We start from the raw sequence: 20,340 nt of genomic DNA, 5'->3' as shown, positions 1-20,340 counted from the left end.
TTTTTTTATTCTTCTCTGTTGGCTCCAGTACATAACAATTAGTGCAGAGACTTCACGGTAACTGGTGGCCCCTTCCAAGAAAATGAAGGTACGCTCTAGCTTCTGCTGCCTAGTGATGAGTAAATCCATCATTGCCAAAGTAAGATAAACCAGTAAATGGGTCAAATGGACTGCTTATTCATTTACTTCCTCAGCTGTATGGGGTCAATCTTTGACTCTAACAAAGAGAATTATGTCATTGATGATGTGTCATACCCATATGTTTGTGTAGCCAGGATGCTACTAAAATTATTATGTTAAGTAGTTCATTGTTTTTTTAAGTAAGGGTTTGGCTCCCTCTAGTCACCGCTAAAACTCTATCAGGATCTTTTTCATTTAAGAAGATAGTAATGCATTGTGAGATATGTAGTATCTGTAGTTAAAAGTACCTGTGTTAAAAGTATTGAGGATCTATCTCTCTGTGCGCCTGTCGACATATACCCTCATCGGGTTGTTATTGGGTACAAGTGTATGATATTATTGTATTGAACAAATACCTCTGCAATCATAATCTGTGTTCATCCATTGTTTAACCGTACCATTTCATTGTGTTACCTTTGGCCATAGTAAACGTTCTTTGAGTGGTTCAGTGACTTTGTCTGAGTTTCTCATTATTAACGTTGTACTTTACAATGGAACCCATGGTGTCAGAGATAAAAGAGGGTCTGCAGGGTCGGGGTGGCCAGTGGGGTATAGAGTCGATCAGCAGCCCCCATGGGGGTACCGCTACAGTTGTGTACTATGGAATCTTAATAAATATAGTTCATTGAATCACTACTTCAGCTAGTTTTGGAAGTGAACCAGTAAGGGAATCCACTTTCCTTTTTCAGCAATGGGCTGAAGAGAGTTGGGTACCAGTTCAGTCATGAAAATAATTTACAGAATTGTTACTTGCACAAATATTTTTAAAAATCTACCTTTGTTCAACCGATTATATTTTTGGTGAATCCCAGTTTAGGCAGATGTATTTGTTTAACCACTTACCCCCCGGACCATATTGCTGCCCAAAGACCAGAGTACTTTTTGCGATTCGGGACTGCGTCGCTTTAACAGACAATTGCGCGGTCGTGCGACGTGGCTCCCAAACAAAATTGGCGTCCTTTTTTTCCCACAAATAGAGCTTTCTTTTGGTGGTATTTGATCACCTCTGCGTTTTTTATTTTTTGCGCTATAAACAAAAATAGAACGACAATTTTGAAAAAAATGAATATTTTTTACTTTTTGCTGTAATAAATATCCCCCAAAAATATATAGAAAAACATTTTTTTTCCTCAGTTTAGGCCGATACGTATTCTTCTACATATTTTTCGTAAAAAAAAATCGCAATAAGCGTTTATTGATTGGTTTGCGCAAAAGTTATAGCGTTTACAAAATAGGGGGTATTTTTATGGCATTTTTATTAATATTTTTTTTACTAGTAATGGCGGCGATCAGCGATTTTTTTTTCGGTATTGCGACATTATGGCGGACACTTCGGACATTTTTGACACATTTTTGGGACCATTGGCATTTTTATAGCGATCAGTGCTATAAAAATGCATTAGATTACTATAAAAATGCCACTGGCAGTGAAGGGGTTAACACTAGGGGGCGGGGAAGGGGTTAAGTATGCCTGGGTGTGTTCTTACTGTGGGGGGGGGGTGGCCTCACTAGGGGAAACACTGATTTTCTGTTCATACATTGTATGAACAGAAAATCAGCATTTCCCCTGCTGACAGGAACGAGAGCTGTGTGTTTACACACACAGCTCCCGTTCCCCGCTCTGTACCGAGCGATCGCGTGTGCGCCCCTAGTGGCGGCTAATAGGCAGGACGTCCATTTACGTGGTCTCGCCTAGGAGAGCCACCTTGTGGACGTATTTCGGCGGTGCAGCGACGGCAAGTGGTTAACCACTTTGATATTATGGCAATTAAAGTTGCCACCACAGGCCCAGATTCACGTGGATCGGCGCATCTTTATGCCGGCGTAGCGCATCTCATATGCGTTACACCGACGTAACTTCTTTGAGAATCTGGGCCACAGTGTTTATGTATGAAATCTCTCCTCTCAAAAGCAAAATTAAGTGAGTGAAAAGGATCTACGGTGTAGGTTTTGATCTCTATAAATACCCATCAGAAACAGAAAACAGTAGTTGGCTGTTATAACAATAGAGGAAACCTACTTTTCGAAGTCTCTGATACTACGCAGCCCCCTTAGTGAGGCTCTATCACTAATGAAGATGTGGTGAGGAGGAGGGGAATATTTTAATAAATGGTTTCTGTCACCCATCACCCAGCTTCCTGCACCTTGTGTCTCACCGAGAGAAAGGAAGTATAGCTCTGCCAGATTGTCCACGCTACTCTGCAAAGAGTATACACTTACAAATGCTCTGAAATTTGAATTATGGCATTTATCTTAAAGCTCTTTGGATATGGAGGGGATAAGAAGCACGTGGTGGAAAGTCCTTGGCTCACACGTGACAATAATCCAGAACAGACTTGGGAAATTTTGGGTGAGCTAGGTGATGGAGCCTTTGGGAAGGTTTACAAGGTAATTTTCCTCATGTGTTACAATGTCATTACATGGCTCTTTACTTCAGTAAGATCTTCAACTTTGCTTGAAAAATATATGTAATGTTTGTTCAAATGACTGTTATACATATGGCATTGTTAATAAGCACACAAAATGTAGAACTGTTCAGTTGTTTAGTTTTCTTGCTTTGAGTGAGTGAGTGAATAACTTGTATAGCGCTACAAATGCAAACTGAATTGCCTCAAGGCGCTTGGTATCCATTTCCATCCTTATCATTCAGAAGAGGTGGGTCTTGAGTTTTTTCCTGAAGGCCCGAATATTTTCTTCCATTCGGATGTTAGTTGGTAGCGCGTTCCACAGCCGGGGTCCTTGGACTGCGAATCTTCGTTCTCCTTTAGACTTGTAGCAGGACTTGGGGATTTGAAGTAGATTTTGGTTGGTTGATCAAAGAACGCGATTGGGGTTGTGGTATTTTATTTTCTCGCATAAATATTGGGGGGAGATTCCTTGTGTACATTTGTGAGTGAGGCAGAGGGCCTTGAATATGACCCGATCCTTTACGGCTATCCAATGAAGGGTTCTAAGTGACTGGCTGCCGTGTGGTGGACGACTTGTAGACGAGAAATCTGGGGGAGTCCGGGGTAGAGGGAGTTGAATTTTTGTTTGTTGTATCAAACCCAAAAGTTGTAAGCTATGCTTCTCCAATGGGTCCCAGCAGAAGAGGGTGCCCTGTATTTTTTAGCTGCATAGTGGTAAATCTAGGCAATGAACGCAACTGGGAAATCATTTTGGATAATTGTACTGCATATATAATTTATTTTGGTAAGGGAATAAGTTAAAAAATATGTGACAGTTTTAGCAATAACCCAGGCACATATCACGGGACTAAGATGATATTAAAAGGTGTGCGATAACCTAAACGCCCCCAATAAATTAATTAACAAACAGACTACAAACCATTATCTGCCTATTAATCTATTTGGTGGGCTGGTCGTTTAACAGATGTACTGTTTATTTAAATACTTGATGGAACTCATTTCATTCATGATTCTCTTACTACTTTTGCAATGTGCTTCTTGTAATCTCAAGTTTTCAATAGTCAAATGTAATGGCTCCTATGTTGATTCTAGCTCCACGATTGCTTAAATTTGTATATATTTTTTTCAGTCCAAATGTTGCGGCCTTATGTTTGTCAACTACAATCCCGCTCATTAAATAAAAAAATAAAAAAAATAAAAGAAACAGGGTGTACTACAATAGTTTTGCTATGGGGCCACAACAAACATAGTTACACCACTATAATATAACATTTTAAGATAAAAAAAATCATAATTTGAATTTAAAAGCTCAGCAAATTTAGCCTTGTACATTAAAGGGGTTGTAAAGGTTAATTTTTTATTTTCTAAATAGGTTCGTTTTAAGCTATTGCATTGTTGGTTCACTTACCTTTTCCTTCGATTTCCCTTCTAAATGTTTTTTTTCTTTGTCTGAATATCTTACTTCCTGTTCCTCCTCAGTAAGCTGTTCTGGCTGACTAACCCCCAGCCAGAACAGCTCGGATGATGGGGGGAAGGTTACTGAGGAGAAACAGGAAGTGAGAAATTCAGACAAAGAAAAAAAAGGGAAGGGAAATCGAAGGAAAAGGTAAGTGAACCCACAATGCACAGAACTAGTTACGCCTGAAACTAGGCTTCTTCGGACCGACGTAAGTTTTATATGCCGGCGTATCGTGGGCGCATAATTACGCTGGACGCATCTGGCGCTCCCATTTTATTTCCTATTTAAATATGCAAATGAGGGAAATACGGCGATTCGCGAGCGTACATGCGCCCGGCGCAGGCTACGCGCGGTGCGCGTAAGTTGTACGTCCGGCCTAAAGTTACCCCTCATAAAGCAGGGGTAACTAAGCAACAGACGTGCACAGGTCAGCTGGAGAGCAGCTACAGCAGCACCGTTACGAACGAGCTGAGCAACCCCACTTGCAGGACAACACAACACATCTGTATGCCAACATGCCAGGGGCAGCCATGGTCATAGCACTACTACTGTGTCCACCGGCACGTAGGAGGGCACGGGAGAGGATATACCGAACACGCATGGGGGAATCGGAGGTGTTTCGCATCTTCAGATTCAGCCCTGATGCCATCCTGGAATTAGCCACAACCCTGCATGATGACATCACCAGCAAGACACAACGCGCACATGCAGTGCAGCCACTGGTCAAGGTACTGGCAACACTGCATTTCCTCGCCAGTGGATCATTTCAGCGTACAAGTGGAGTAGTGGCTGGGATGTCACAATCCAGCATGAGCAGATGTGTGCACCAGGTTGTCCCCGCAATCCTCACACGCATGTCCCACCACTTCATCAAACCCACCCATGAGCATCTGCGGCAGAAGGCAATGCAGGATTTCTACCAAATTGCCGGATTCCCACGCACCGTGGGGGCCATTGATTGCACACATGTGGCACTACGGCCCCCCCATGCCACAGAGCACATATACCGTAATCGTAAGCAGTGGCATTCCATCAACGTACAGGTGATAGCCGATGCCCAATGCCTCATATGGCACGTCTGTGCCAAACACCCAGGAGCCAGCCACAATAGCTACATATACCGTCAATGCAACATCTCCACAGAATTTGACCGGAACGTGTACAGGAACAGCTGGATGGTTGGTGAGTGACATGGGTGTCAGGCATGACTGTCCGACCCCATGATGCAGACATCACGAGGGGCACATGCATGACTAACATCCTCCTGTCTTTTCCCTTCCAGATGACTCTGCATATGCACTTGGGCCCCATCTCCTGACTTCATACCGGAATCCCCAAACCAGAGGAGAGAGAAACTACAATGCTGCACACATACGTACCCGTGCATTGGTGGAACGCACATTTGCCCTCCTGAAGTCCCGTTTCCCATGCCTGGATACGTCTGGGGGGGCCCTGTTGTATTACCCCAACTTCGTGTGCCAGATCATCGGTGCATGTTGCGTGCTACACAACTACGCCATGAGGAAGGGCCTGGAGATTGACATACGTGATGACTTCACCCCCCAACCACACAGTCCCCACCCAACCAAAGCTACCCCGTCTGCTGAGGGAACAGCAGTCAGGAGTTGCCTTGTGGAATGCATCTTTGCACGTTAAACACACACATTCATCATGGCACACAGACAATGCACGCATGCACACCACTTTGTTCCCTAGCTCACACACACCACATCCACCTCACATTGGTTTTGCCCAAGTCCACCATGCAGGACTTGGGAGCAGCAACGCCACACCAAGGCACCAAGAATGTTGCTGACCATTCATACCACATTCACACGGTCGTGGGGATAACTTCTCCCCGACGACCCAGGGTGACACCCCTTGCTGGCAGGAATGTCACCCCCACATTCACACACCAGTCACACTGTAGCCTGCACTCCTCACTGTGGTGCAGGAACTACAAAAATAAATAAAAGGGTTCATGCCATTGGCAGCCATGGCATGCCCTTATATGAGGACGGCACATCCTTCTGTGCACGTCACAAACAAAAAACAAAAAAAAACATATTCTGAGCAAATAAAAGAAAAATCTCATACTCTGAGCATAATCAACAAAAAAAGAGCACTCATCTGCTCTGTCGTGGGCCAAGCCTGGTGCCACGGCTCTGGCTCCTCAGTTGTCTGGAGGAAGCCTCAGCTGGGGGGGTGGGGCATCAGTAGGAGCTTCATCCCCTGCTCTGTCACTCCTGGCAGGTGGTGGCTGCCTGCCCTCCATTGCAACGGCGAGGCGGGTGAGCACCGCATTGGTTTGAGCAAGCATCCTCAGCTGGCGGGTGGTGTTGTGGTGCCGCCTGGTCTGCCTCCCCTCCGCCTCCACAGCAGCAGTGTTGGCTTCTACAGCCACTGCCAACCTCCTCACCTCCACCGTGAGGACTGTTGTTGTGACCTGCTGCTCCCCCATGCAGGTCACCATCGCAACGCAGTTTCCGCTCACATCCTGCAGGCTGTCAGAGATGTTGCTGCTCTGATCAGCCTGCTGGGTGAGGGACTGCTGCACAGCCAATGTGCAGGCAGCCTGGGACTGTGCCGAGGAGGCCAGGCTATCTGCTACACGGTGCAGGTCATCCACTATAGCAACGGTATTGTGGGTCTGCCGGGCCTGCTCCCTGTGCAGCCCTTCTTGGAGGGCTCCGGGTACACCCCTGGTCTTCCGTAGAGCCTTCCTGGGGAAAGGAGAGGCTTGGGCCCGTCCAGACGGGGTAGACCTGGAGGGGGAAGACCGGGATGGGGTTCCCCTGGATGGGATAGACCGGGAGGGGGTAGACCGGAAGGGCGTAGACCTGATGGGCGGGGAGGTGGCTGAGGGTCCAGGGATAGTGGAAGCCTCCTCATAATAGACACAGTCCTCCTGGTGGAGGTCCACTGACCCCTCAACAACAGCGGAGAGGTATGGGCCACAGGATGTTTCAGGGATGGCATGGGTCGAACACCGTCCGACGACGGCCCAGCTCCCTCCAGCACATCTGTGGATGACACAAAACATTCACATGTTGGTGGACCCACACACTTGTCACATTTTCCCTTCCACCCCCTCACATGCTACACACTAAATGGAGGATAAAACACACTTACCTGTCCTCAAGTCCAGATCAGTGGAGTCATAGCCCTCAACGCCCTCCACCTGCTCCTGCGAAAGACACCTAGCGACAATCTCCTCCTCAGGTGTCAACCGCACAGATGAGGCTGGTCCTCCTCCCGTGCCCCTGGCATGCTTCCTCATAAGGGCCAACTTGTCCTGGACCCGACGTCTCATGTCATTGATCTTCTTCTGTATGTCATCAGACGCCCGGGTCTCATTGCCAATGGCATTCACATCGAGGGTGATCTTCGCCAGAATCCCCCTCTTCTGTGCCTTGCTGGTCTTAGCACTGTGGGCACCATGCAGGTATGCATCATATTTGGTTATTGCCGCCAACAAGATAGCCGTCTCCTCAGGATTGAAGTTTCTCTTCCTCTTCTTATCCTTGCCCACTTTAGGAGGTGCCATCGCTCTACAAAAGTACCTTGCTTCAGGGGGGGAAACAAGCAAACGGATGTACTTTTGCGCCGGACGGGCGAATGGTTGGGCGTATTTATGCGCTCGGCGTAAGCCAGGAAGTTGTGCCGGCGTAGTTGTGAGCATGCGCACACGGGTGCGGTCAGACTTCCGGGTCACTGTGCATGCTCCGTTCATGATACGCCGGGCGTACATCACTGCTCCACGTCCGGAACATCATTTGCATGGGGTCACACTCACTTCCTCCTACGCCGGGTTATGCCATCGAAATCTAAGCCACGCCGACGCAGCGTGGGGAGCACTGGCTTCCAGAATTCCATGCTTGCCTCTCTGCGCAACGTCGGCGTATCGTATATTCGATAAGCTACGCCCGCCTAACGATGCGCCAAGCTACCTGAATCTAGCTTTAAATATCTACAGTATAAGTAGTGAGTATAGCCCTGTCTATTATATGTGTTTTTGTCAAATTATGGCAGAAGCTTGCATTAATATATCTTTTATATTTTTGGATTGATAAAAAGATTAGGTAAAGGTGAGGATAAAACATTGTACTAACTCAATTTAGTATCTGCTGAATATAGGACCCCATCCCTCTAGGTGTACATTGTTATTTATTTAGCATGTCTCTGAATATCTGCTGCAATCTTTTACAACCTATTTCCTGTTTATTTATAGTTGTTTTGAAGTTGCGTCTGTAAGGCTATGGCAGTTTGTGTGTTTATATGAAGTAGGATTTTGCACAGGTATCTTTTAGCGCAGGTCAAAGCAAAGGGTTTGTTTTGATGCTCCCCTGCCCAGCAGCACTTTTTCTTGCCTTGTTTGTTGCTCCATTTAGCTGCTGAGAGAAAACACCCATTCCCTTCCGTTATGTAAGAGATTTGGCTTAAAGTGAGACAAAAAGTCTAAATATAACTAAATGTTCCCTCCCCCTCCTACTTATCCTGCCTAACCTGCATAAAAAAAAGATGTGTGTACTTACCTATTTAAATCGAGTCCAGTCACGTGATCCTGAAGCTCTGGCTCAGGGTGCACTCAACAACAGCTGGGAATCATTGCAGCCGTGACTTTACCCATAGGCTCCCATGGACCAGATATTGTCTGAGCTCATTTCTCTCCCCTGAAGCAGCCACTCACTGACACAGGGAAGCTGGAGTTGCAGGATCACATGACTGGACCAAAGCTGATTTAAAATAGGTCACCTTTATTTATTTTTTATGTGTAGTTCTACTCCCCTAGGAGCTGCAGAAATTTTGTCCATGTCTTCCCAAACTTCAGCCCCGTAACCAGGCACACAGTATTTTCAGCAGTCAAGTACAGACAACAATTATGCATGTTTTTTCAATGAGCAGTCTAATGGATAATGTTTTTATTTTCCGAGAACTTGGATAGAGATGAGGGCAGTTGTGGGATACTTCACAATCAAGAACTATGTACACTGAGGACCTAATCTTCCTTTCTTGCTTAAGTAGTAGTAAAACTTGTAGAGCAAAGACCCTTTTCTTTAGTGGACAGTATCTGGAGTGAGTTGTTCAGGACCACCAGCTGGTGTCCCCTTTGACTAGACCCACAGTTGACTAAACTAGGGGCACCAGAGGGGTAGGTAGAGCACAAGGTCCCCAAGATCCAGCCATGACTGTAATCACAAGGCTCAAGTACAGATGAATGCTGCTTGCCAATCTTCTTAGCAATACCCACCAGTGATACCAGACAGATCTGTGGTGGACAGCTTCCCTCAATCAAAAGCACCCGGGACTCTGCATTCCTCCACTCGCGTCGCCCACCTGAGGTCTCTTTCAGCACTATGTGCCTGGGGAGGCAGCATGCCTCTTCCAGGCTGGACTCCTACTCTGCGACAAGTGAGAACTAATGCCTTGTTTCCACTGAACGGATTGGTTCGGGTCAGTATGTTTGGAACGGTTTAGAATGGACCGGTCTATTCTCGTGAGGGTTTCCACTGCAAATCGGAATGTCGGGATCATACAGGATTTAGAAAAAATGCCTAGCGCGTCCACCAATCAGTGAGATGTATTTGTAGGTCCGCCCTAATGGAACCGTTCCATTTCCTATGGCCCCACATCTGAAGCAGGACCCAGAATGGTCCGGTACGGTTCGCTTTTATGGCACGCTTTCATAATGGAAACACCCAAAATAGGGTACCGAACCGAACCGTACCGAACCGATCCTCTCAGTGGAAACGAGGCATAAGTGAGTTCTCTGAATAGTCTCCCATCATGCCATCAGAGTCTGCATTTCTGGGATAAGCCGGGGCTGTATGATCCCATGATCCAGATTTTTCTACTAACTTATAGAAAGCAGAGGGAGATATAGGCAGCATAGCAGCAGCAGAACAGACCTAACTAGCAGATTGTGGCTGCACTAAGTACACTGAGCCAAATATGCTTTTTCCTATCAGACCAAACACAGCCACACTTTATGACTAAGGCCTATGTAAGAAGCTGAAGCGCATCACTCATAAAGAGAAGGTAAAAAGTGTCTGGGTCCTGCCAGGGCTGGTGCAAGGATTTTTGGCACCCTAGGCGAAACCTAATTTTGCCGCCCCCCGGCTCCACCCCTGACTCCACCCCCTTCCCCCTGCCCATATAAAGTCTACCTTTTTAATGAAGTGCCCACCAAATGTAGCCCACCAGCACCAATCAATGCAGCCTCACAAGCTCCCATCAAATGCAGCCTCACCAGCGCCTATCAAATGCAGCCTCACCGGCGCCCATCAAATGCAGCCTCACCAGCGCCCATCAAATGCAGCCTCACCAGCGCCCATCAAAAGTAGCCTCACCAGCACCCATCAAATGCAGCCTCACCAGCGCCCATCAAATGCAGCCTCACCAGCACCCATCAAATGCAGCCTCACCAGCGCCCATCAATGCAGCCTCACCAGCGCCCAGCAAATGCAGCCTCACCAGCGCCCATCAAATGCAGCCTAACAAGGTCCCATCAAATGCAGCCTCACCAGCGCCCATCAAATGCAGCCTAACCAGGTCCCATCAAATGCAGCCTCACCAGCGCCCATCAAATGCAGCCTCTCCAGCGCCCATCAAATGCAGCCTAACCAGGACCCATCAATGAATGTTTGCTTGCTTCCATTCATTCGGGAGTCGGGATACAAACTGATGCTCAGACTGAGTTGCTTGCTGCAGAGAGAAAAGAGTAAGAAAACCAGTGGCCGTGCGCCCCTAAGCAGCAAGGCGCCCTAGGCGGCTGCTTAGTTTGCCTAGTGGTAGCACCGGCCCTGGGTCCTGCATAGTTGCCAACATTGTAAAAAAAATTATAGGGACACTTTTTTCTGTGGGTGGAGTCTTATTATAATTAGGGGGTGGGGCATTCATTTGTAGGTTTGACATAGTGGGGAAAGAGAAATGCGGTGCATGAAACGCATTGCGGTGAAAAATTGGCATAATTCAAGCTAAATATTGGGCGTGGCTTAAAGGGGGCATGACTTAAAGGGGTGTGGTTAGAGTCTGAGATGAACGAGGGATGGAGTGAGAAACAAAGACAGAAAGAGAGAGAAGGAAGAAAATAAAGAGGGATGGAGGGACAGCAGGCCCAGATCCTACACCACAATAGAAATATGTGTATTTCAGAAAATGTAACAATCAGCAAATAAACATACTTCAAACACCTGGTGTTGGCGCTTCAATCATCCCAGCACCATGGTTGTTATGGTGTCAGGATGACTGAAGTGCATTATTTCTATTATTACATTGTAATATAAATTGAAATAGTTCCACTAACCATAATGTAGAATCAGTGGGAGCCCTGAGTGTGTCACTGGTGACGTCGCCTGCCACCAGATGTCATCAGGTGTCCCCAGCGCAGCCCCTCCTTACATCAGGTGTCCCCAGCGGAGCCCTTCCTTACATCAGATGTTCCCAGCAGAGCTCCTCTTTACATCAGGTGTCCCCAGCGGAGCCCTTCCATACATCAGTGTCCCCAGCGGAGCCCCTCCATGCATCTGGTGTCCCCAGCGGAGCTCCTCCATACATCTGGTGTCCCTAGCGGAGCCCCTCCTTACATCTGGTGTCCCCAGCGGAGCCCCTCCATACATATGGGGTCCCCAGCAGAGCCCCTCCATACATCCATCTGGTGTCCCCAGCGGAGACCCTCCTTACATCAGGTGTCCCCAGCGGAGCCCCTCCATACATCTGGGGTCCCCAGCGGAGCCCCTCCATACATCTGGGGTCCCCAGCAGAGCCCCTCCATACATCTGGTGTCCCCAGCGGAGCCCCTCCTTACATCAGTGTCCCCAGCGGAGCCCCTCCATACATCAGTGTCCCCAGAGGAGCCCCTCCATACGGCAGTGTCCCCAGTGGAGCCCCTCCTTACATCAGTGTCCCCAGCCTTCATTAAGGTGAAAAAACATCCGACGGTACCGCCCCCCCCCCCCCCCCGATTTACTTACCTGACTCCTCGAAAGTCCCGAGCGCGTCCACGTGATCCTCTTCGGTTCCCAGCCTGGCCGTTGATTGGGTAGGCTGGACGGATTGCTAGCAGCGCAGCCATTGGCTGGCGCTGCTGTCAATCACAGCGGATGATGTGGCGCGCCGGGGGGGCGGGGCCGAGTGATACAGTCGGCGGCTATGCCCACCGCTGTATCACGGGAGCGTGCTCGCAAAAGCTTTCCACCATGCTCGCTCGCATAAAGATGGAAAGCTTTTGCGAGGAGGAGCCGAGACAGCCGCCAAGGGACCCGGGAAGACAGGGTTAGGGGACACTCTGTGCAAAACGAGCTGCACAGTGGAGGTAAGTATAACATGTTTGTTATTAAAAAAAAAAAAAAAAGTTTGCCTTTAGTGTTCCTTTAACCACTTGCCGACCGCGCACCGCAGTTATACGTCCACAAGGTGGCTCTGCTGGGCGAGAGCACGTAATATGACGTCCTCTCTCCCAGCCGCCACTAGGGGGTGCGCGTGCGCCGCCGGAGGCGCGCGCTCGCCCCCGACTCCCGTGCGTGTGCCCGGCGGGCGCGATCGCCGACGGGCACACGCGATCGCTCGGTACAGAGCAGGGACCGGGAGCTGTGTGTGTAAACACACAGCTCCCGGTCCTGTCAGCAGGGGAAATGCTGATCTTCGGTTCATACAATGTATGAACAGAGGATCAGTGTTTCCCCTAGTGAGGCCACCCCCCCCCCACAGTAAGAACACACCCAGGCATACTTAACCCCTTCCCCGCCCCCTAGTGTTTACCCCTTCACTGCCAGTGGCATTTTTATAGTAATCCAATGCATTTTTATAGCACTGATGTGTCAAAAGTGTCCGAAGTGTCCGCCATAATGTCGCAGTACCGAAAAAAAAAATCGCTGATCGCTGCCATTACTAGTAAAACAAATATAATAAAAATGACATAAAAATACCCCCTATTTTGTAAACGCTATAACTTTTGCGCAAACCAATCAATAAACGCTTATTGCGATTTTTTTTTACGAAAAATATGTAGAAGAAAACGTATCGGCCTAAACTGAGGAAAAAAAATGTTTTTTTATATATTTTTGGGGGATATTTATTATAGCAAAATGTAAAAAATATTCATTTTTTTCAAAATTGTTGCTCTATTTTTGTTTATAGCGCAAAAACTAAAAACCGCAGAGGTGATCAAATACCACCAAAAGAAAGCTCTATTTGTGGGAAAAAAAGGACGCCAATTTTGTTTGGGAGCCACGTCGCACGACCGCGCAATTGTCTGTTAAAGCGACGCAGTCCCGAATCGCAAAAAGTACTCTGGTCTTTGGGCAGCAATATGGTCTGGGGGGTAAGTGGTTAACCGTGCACCCATGTAAGGGCTGTGTTTGTCTGCACAGGATGCACAGGTGTTCCATACTTTCTTGTGTGGTGCATTCTCATTTATGTCTATTCAGAGCAGCGGCTGCATGGACACTGATCCTAATTTGACATCTCTGTTGGTGTGTGTCCCTGAACACAGTGTGAGTATAGGGACACGTACCCAAACTTCTCCAGATCTTAAACTGGGAGCGGTGTCCAGCAGCCGCTGCTCCCAATAGAATGGGACTGCTTGCACACTGGTGTACACTTAAAGCGGAGTTCCACCCAAAAGTGGAACTTCCGCTTAATCCACTCCTCGCCCGCTTACATGCCACACTTGGCATGTAATTTTTTTTGGGGGGGGTGGGGGCTTCAGGAGGAGTGGGACTTCCTGTCCCACTTCCTCCTTCCGCCGAGGGGCTGCTAAGGCAAATAGTCTAATCGCCTTTCTGCAGCCCCTCCCTGTAGGCGATCGCCTGGGACACGTGACAGGTCCCAGGCGATCGCCTGTCCAAATGGATGCCGCAGCGCCGTGGGTACCCGGCCGTGAAGCCGAAAGCTGTCACGGCCGGGTGCCCACACTTGGAATGAAGACAAAAAGTGTAGCTGCTGGCTTTTAATAAACATACACTCACCTGCTCCACGTTCCAGCGACACGCCGGCCGGGGCTCCGCTCCCCCCCCCCCTCTCCGGCCGGCGCGTCGCTGGAACGTGGAGCAGGTGAGTGTATGTTTATTAAAAGCCAGCAGCTACACTTTTTGTAGCTGCTGACTTTTAATAAACATAAAAAATTACTGGAACACCCCTTTAAGTACACCTGTGTGAATGAGGCCTAACAATTTATTGCCCATCATCTCATTAACAGCACATTGGTTTGAATTATGCTAATTTACTAAAGGAGTTGAAAATCTTTGCACAATCTGCAAATTATATAATTATTCAAAAGGTGAAATTATTATTTTGCTTTTCAAATAATTGAATAAGTAGAGCGAATATTTACTCAATTTATTGTGTGAACATTCTCAACTCCTCAGTAAATTGAGATGAAAGGTTCTGCAAATAAGAATACTGCTGTCGATTAGTTAAATATCTCAGTTGGAAAGAGATGGCCAGTGTAGCCCAAGTCTACACAGTACAATCATCGTTTTGACTTGATTTAGTAGTACATGCAAATTGTTGAACTTACAACGTATGGCCTTGAACACGAGCAAGGGTTTACAATAAATCTTGTGAGAAGTGATGCAAAGTATAAATCATTGCCCCGTGACATCTCATTTTTATTAATAGTATATCACATTTACACAGATGCTTTATACAGCACAACTTGTGATCAACTAAGATTCTTCTAATTTGGGCTCTCAATTGCTCTTTTATAAGAAACGTTTCATTAAAGTAATGTTCTATCATCCGTCAATTTTTCTCAATCTACAAACCCCAAACATTGAAAAATAGCAGCTGTAGAGTGTGTACAGGAAGCCAGAGGCTTGCTAATATGTAAATTAGAACTGTGATCACAGCTGAGATTTAGACAAAATAACTGTTTTACTTGTCAACATTTTAATCATTCTATTCAGCTATTGTTGTAATCCACACACCTCTGCCAGACAGCATAGCCAGAAGGCTGACACCACTATTTCCAGTTGCAAATGTATGCATCACCTGCCTGCTCATTGAGTTACTGTATATCACACTACTAAGCTGTTCTCTGTGTATCTGTTCTCCTATCATTTAAATACATCCCTCTATGTAGCCCCCTGTACCTGGAAGCATTAGACTGACAGAACTGTGCAACACAAAAGAGTTGGCAGTTGTACTAGCAGAATACATTTTGCATATACAGTGCTGCGCATAAATGAGTACACCCCAGGGATGGACTGGCCATAGGGACTACAGGGAGTTTCCCGGTGGGCCGATGGCTCAGTGGGCCGTTTTTTAAAACAGAGCCTCTCTCAGACCCCACTGTCTCTCAGTCCCCCCCTCTGTCTCTCAGTCCCCGTGTCTCTCATTCCCATTCTCTTTTAGCCCCCTCCTCTGTCTCTCAGCCCCCTCTATCTCTCAGACCACCCCCTTCTGTCTCTCAGCTCCCCCCCTCGGTCTCTCAGCCCCCCCCCATGTCTCTCAGCTCCCTCCCTCTGTCTCTCAGCTCCCTCCCTCTGTCTCTCAGCCCCCCCCTCTGTCTCTCAGCTCCCCCCCCTCTGTCTCTCAGCTCCCTCCCTCTGTCTCTCAGCTCCCTCCCTCTGTCTCTCAGCTCCCTCCCTCTGTCTCTCAGCTCCCCCCCTCTGTCTCTCAGCTCCCCCCCTCTGTCTCTCAGCTCCCCCCCCCCTCTGTCTCTCAGCTCCCTCCCTCTGTCTCTCAGCTCCCTCCCTCTGTCTCTCAGCTCCCTCCCTCGGTCTCTCAGCCCCCCCCTGTCTCTCAGCTCCCTCCCTCTGTCTCTCAGCTCCCTCCGTCTGTCTCTCAGCTCCCCCCCCTCTGTCTCTCAGCTCCCTCCCTCTGTCTCTCAATTGCAACCATCTCACAGAGATGTCCAGGCCGTCCACTGAAGTTATCACCTCGGCAGGAGCATCTTCTGATGAGAAGGGTTGAAGAAATTCGCCATGCAAGTTGGCTGCAGTTAGCTTAACCACTTAAGACCCGGACCTTTAGGCAGCTAAAGGACCCGGCCAGTTTTTGCGATTCGGCACTGCGTCGCTTTAACTGACAATGGCTCCCAAACAAAATTGGCATCCTTTTTTTCCCACAAATAGAGCTTTCTTTTTGTGGTATTTGATAACCTCTGCGGTTTTTATTTTTTGCGCTATAAACAAAAATAGAGCGACAATTTTGAAAAAAATGCAATATTTTTTACTTTTTGCTATAAGTATCCTCCAAAAATATAAAAAACTTTTTTTTTCCTCAGTTTAGGCCGATACGTATTCTTCTACCTATTTTTGGTTGGTTTGCGCAAAATTTATAGCGTTTACAAAATAGGGAATAGTTTTATTGCATTTTTATAAAAAAAAAAAAAAAAATGTACTACTAATGGTGGCAATCAGCGATTTTTTTCGTGACTGCGACATTATGGCGGACACTTCGGACAATTTTGACACATTTTTGGGACCATTGTCATTTTCACAGCAAAAAATGTATTTAAAATGCATTGTTTACTGTGAAAATGACAATTGCAGTTTGGGAGTTAACCATAAGGGGTAGCTGATGGGGTTATGTATGACCTCATCTGTGTTTCTAACTGTAGGGGGTGTGGCTGTAGGTGTGACGTCATCAATTGTGATTCCCTATATAAGGGAACACACGATCGATGACGGCGCCACAGTGAAGAACAGGGAAGCTGTGTTTACACACAGCTCTCCCCGTTCTTCAGCTCCGGGGACCGATCGCGGGACTCCAGCGGCGATCGGGTCAGCGAGTCCCGCGGCCACGGTCACAGAGCTTCAGACCAGGTCGCGTGCACGCACCTGCGGCGCGCGCACGACCCCACGGCTGGGCTTAAAGGGCAACGTACAGGTACATTGATGTGCCCAGCCGTGCCATTCTACCGACGTATATCGGCATGAAGGGGTCCTTAAGTGGTTAAGAAGTAAAAATTCAAACTTTGGTGATCATTTCCCATGACACAATGTGGCCTGCACTGAAGAGGAATGGCATGCATGGGTGAAGCCTCTACTAAAACCCATGCACAAAACAGCCCGCCTAGAATTTGCCAGGGCCAATGCTGAAAAAGAAGAAGACTACTGGGACTCTGTACCAGGGCCGATCCTAGGGTCACAGGCGCCTGGGTGCAGAATTATTTGTGGCGCCCCCACATGGGCGTGGTCATTTTTACTAACTCCTCTCATTTACAAATGTTTCTATGGCAACGACTGAATCACAGAAATGCTTCTCACAAAGTCTTCATTACCCTGGGATCCTTACATGATCTCTTAACAATAAACAAAATGCAAGAAGAGAAGCATAGTACTTTATTGGGACCTGGAGGGGGGCCTCTCTGATAGACACAGAGAGGGCTTTGGTTAGAGAGTCTGTTAGAAAGACCCCCAGACATACTACAGACATGATACAGGAGATGGTCAGAGACTGCAGACATAATACAGGAAATGGTCAGAGACTGCAGACATGATATAGGAGATGGTCAGAGACTGCAGACAAAGGGCCAAATCTTCAAAGGAGATACGCAGGCGGAACTGCTGTTCAGCCTGCGTATCCCTGTGGCTATCTTTGGAAACGATCCTCAGAAGGATTTTTCCAAAGATAGTCAGAAGATCCGACATCTGTAAGACACTTATACTGTCGGATCTTAGGATGCAGTACCGCATCCGCCGCTGGGGGCATTTCGAGTCGAAATGCCGCTTTGCGTATGCAAATGAGTACTTAGGCAGATCCACAAAGCTTTTTAGCTTTGTGTTTTCTGCGTAAGTTACGTTTTGCATACGTAAAATTTGGGATGCTTTTACAATGCCTAAACTGTTTAGACCTTGTAAAAACAAACCTTTTTTTCGATCGCCGAGTTTTTTTTTAAATTTCGATTTTTTTTTCCCGGCGCGTATTTTTTTTTTCCCGACGCAACTTTATTGTCCCGTCGCGATCCACAAAGCCCGCGTAAAGTACGTTCGCGCGATGCACGTCGGGAAAAATGATGTCACACGCATGCGCCGAACGTCCGGCGCGGGAGCGCGCCTCATTTGAATAGGAATCGCCCCCTCGAGCAGACGACCGCCTTGCGACGGAGGCACTTAGGTTACACGGCGTGTAATTTCTAGGTAAGTGCTTTGTGGATCGGGCACTTAGGTAGAAATTTAACGCCTGTGTAACTTAACTGCTGAAAGTTAAGTTAGGCAGGTTTTTTGAGAATTTGGCCCATAGTACAGGAGATGGTCAGAGACTGCAGGCAATAGTACAGAAGATGGTCCATTAGACCCCTTTCACACTAAAAAACAAGAATAAATCTGCGCTATCTGTGTGAAAAGCTGCCACAAACAATCTAGTGAAACAAGAAAGTGATAAAAATATACAAAAACAATTAAGTGGCGCTAGAAAATGATGATGTTGAAAATGTTATAACAAAGGTAAATCGTATAACAATGTGAACAAATAAGAAGTCCATATATAATAAATCAAAAAGCAGTGGGTCGCTGAAAAGATGCACCGCCAGTGAATGATCTCCTATGATGGACGATTGTAAACACCACGGTGAAATGGAAATGGATAGATATGTGAAAAAATGACCACCACCGGGAGGGGAGGCTTACCGGAAATATTGAACCCTAATAAGCATACGCTTAAAGGGTCAATATAGACTGTATGTGAGTTGGTGGAACCACATCAATCGGATCTGGATACACAGAGGAAACAATGGCTTGAAAGCATCACTTTAAACCAGAGCAGGGGGAGTGACAACGTCTTGATGGTAACTCCCAAGAGATCAGACCGTATCCAAGGTACATAAAAGAAAACGAGTAAAGCGGTGATGTGGCCGCCTTTTTTGGGGGCATCAGATTGGCCCGGGGGATGGCTGTGTCAGTTTCATTCCGGGACACTGTATTGTCCTAGAATGAATGTGCCCGGGACAGACCTGCAAAATGCGGGACTGTCCCTGGCAATCCGGGACACGTGGTCACCCTAGTCCCAACCCTGTCTATAGCTTTAGCACAGTGTCCTGTTGAAGTGGGCCATTTCTCAAAACCCTCTACCTAATATACCTATTCCCAGCTGCGTCTGTTTCCTACCTCCCCTCTCTTCCAGCGCTACAGCCTCTGCTAGTCTCTTTTCAACGTGAGAAGGATGGAAGATAGATTAATAACATATTGAAAGCAGCAATTGTGTGCAGTAACCCTTGACCACTGCATCTGGTTAGCATTTCTGGCTAAGAAAAAAGCTGTTTTAGGAATGGACATCATTCATAAATCTATTATTATTGTTTGTTTACATTTATCTGATCACTATCTGCTTTTAATTATAATTTGATAATATAAACCCTGAATTGATTTTATGTTATTACAATGCTGTGTAGCTCGCTGTAAGATGAAAGTAAGATAGCTACGTGATGCTCTGCTTTCGGAAGCCAGTGTGGTTTTTCTACTACCTGGAAGGAAATACCCCGACAGACTGAGCAGTTAAGTCCATACAGACAAAACAATGTTTGATGATGGTAGCCAGAAGAAGCTGCCACCAGCTCATAACATAACTAAAAAAGAAAGTAACCCTACAAGCTACAGTGGTTTGGGTCACTTTTATTTTATACATTTTTTGTTAAATTGGTGAGCTTTTTACGCTATTTTATATATTTTGCAATTCAAATAAGATTGTTGTTTTACAAATAAACATTCAATGCGGATGGAAACTATGACAAAGGAATCCCCAAATTCTATGGGTTTTTCAGTTTTAGATGGAGATGTGAATTTGCTTAAATGGAGCAAGGTGAAGCTTATTATTGATGATTCACTGACTATAAAGCCTCGTACACACGATCCAATTTTATGACCATAACTGTCTGATGGACATGTTGTGTCGGATAATCCGACGGTGTGTATGCTCAATCAGACAATTGTTGGCTGAATTAACGACAACAAATGTTGGCTGTTCATGCTCATCAACTGTTGGGCAATAAATCTGTTACGTCAATTTATCCGATCTTGTGTACGCAAGTCCGTCCAACTAAAATCCAAAGTACAAACACGCATGCTCGGAACCAATGCTAAACATCAGACAACAATAGCAGAAGTTGCCCAAAGGGTGGTGGTAAAGAGCTGAAAAACCACATGGTTTGGTGAATGTTGGCTGAAAATGTTGTGCTGTGTGTTTGCAGAACAAGTTCACGGTCAACGCCCTTCGGACCAAAATCCACGGAAAAGTCTGCTGGAAGTTCAGATCTGGCGCAGAATGTTTTTGGCTCACTATTACTGCAACATCTGCAACTAGTGAGACGTCTTGTGCTACAAATTAGATTTATTTATATATTTCTTTACA

At 46.8% G+C, this 20,340-nt stretch overlaps 1 protein-coding gene across 1 annotated transcript in view; it reads left to right on the top strand.

The window, feature by feature from the left end:
* Positions 1-2,343: 2,343 nt before the first annotated feature.
* Positions 2,344-20,340, top strand: part of LOC120933008 (serine/threonine-protein kinase 10-like) — a 112,327-nt gene continuing 94,330 nt past the window's right edge. Inside the window, exon 1 of the mRNA XM_040345935.1 lies at positions 2,344-2,568. Coding sequence (XP_040201869.1) covers positions 2,422-2,568 — 147 coding nt within the window. The 5' untranslated portion in view covers positions 2,344-2,421. The remainder of the gene's footprint in view (positions 2,569-20,340) is intronic.

The sequence above is a fragment of the Rana temporaria genome, chromosome 3, assembly GCF_905171775.1.
Source record: "Rana temporaria chromosome 3, aRanTem1.1, whole genome shotgun sequence".
Taxonomy (NCBI): Eukaryota; Metazoa; Chordata; class Amphibia; order Anura; family Ranidae; genus Rana; species Rana temporaria.
The sequence above is the reverse complement of the archived record's forward strand: the minus strand, read 5'-3'. Positions and strand labels throughout refer to the sequence as shown.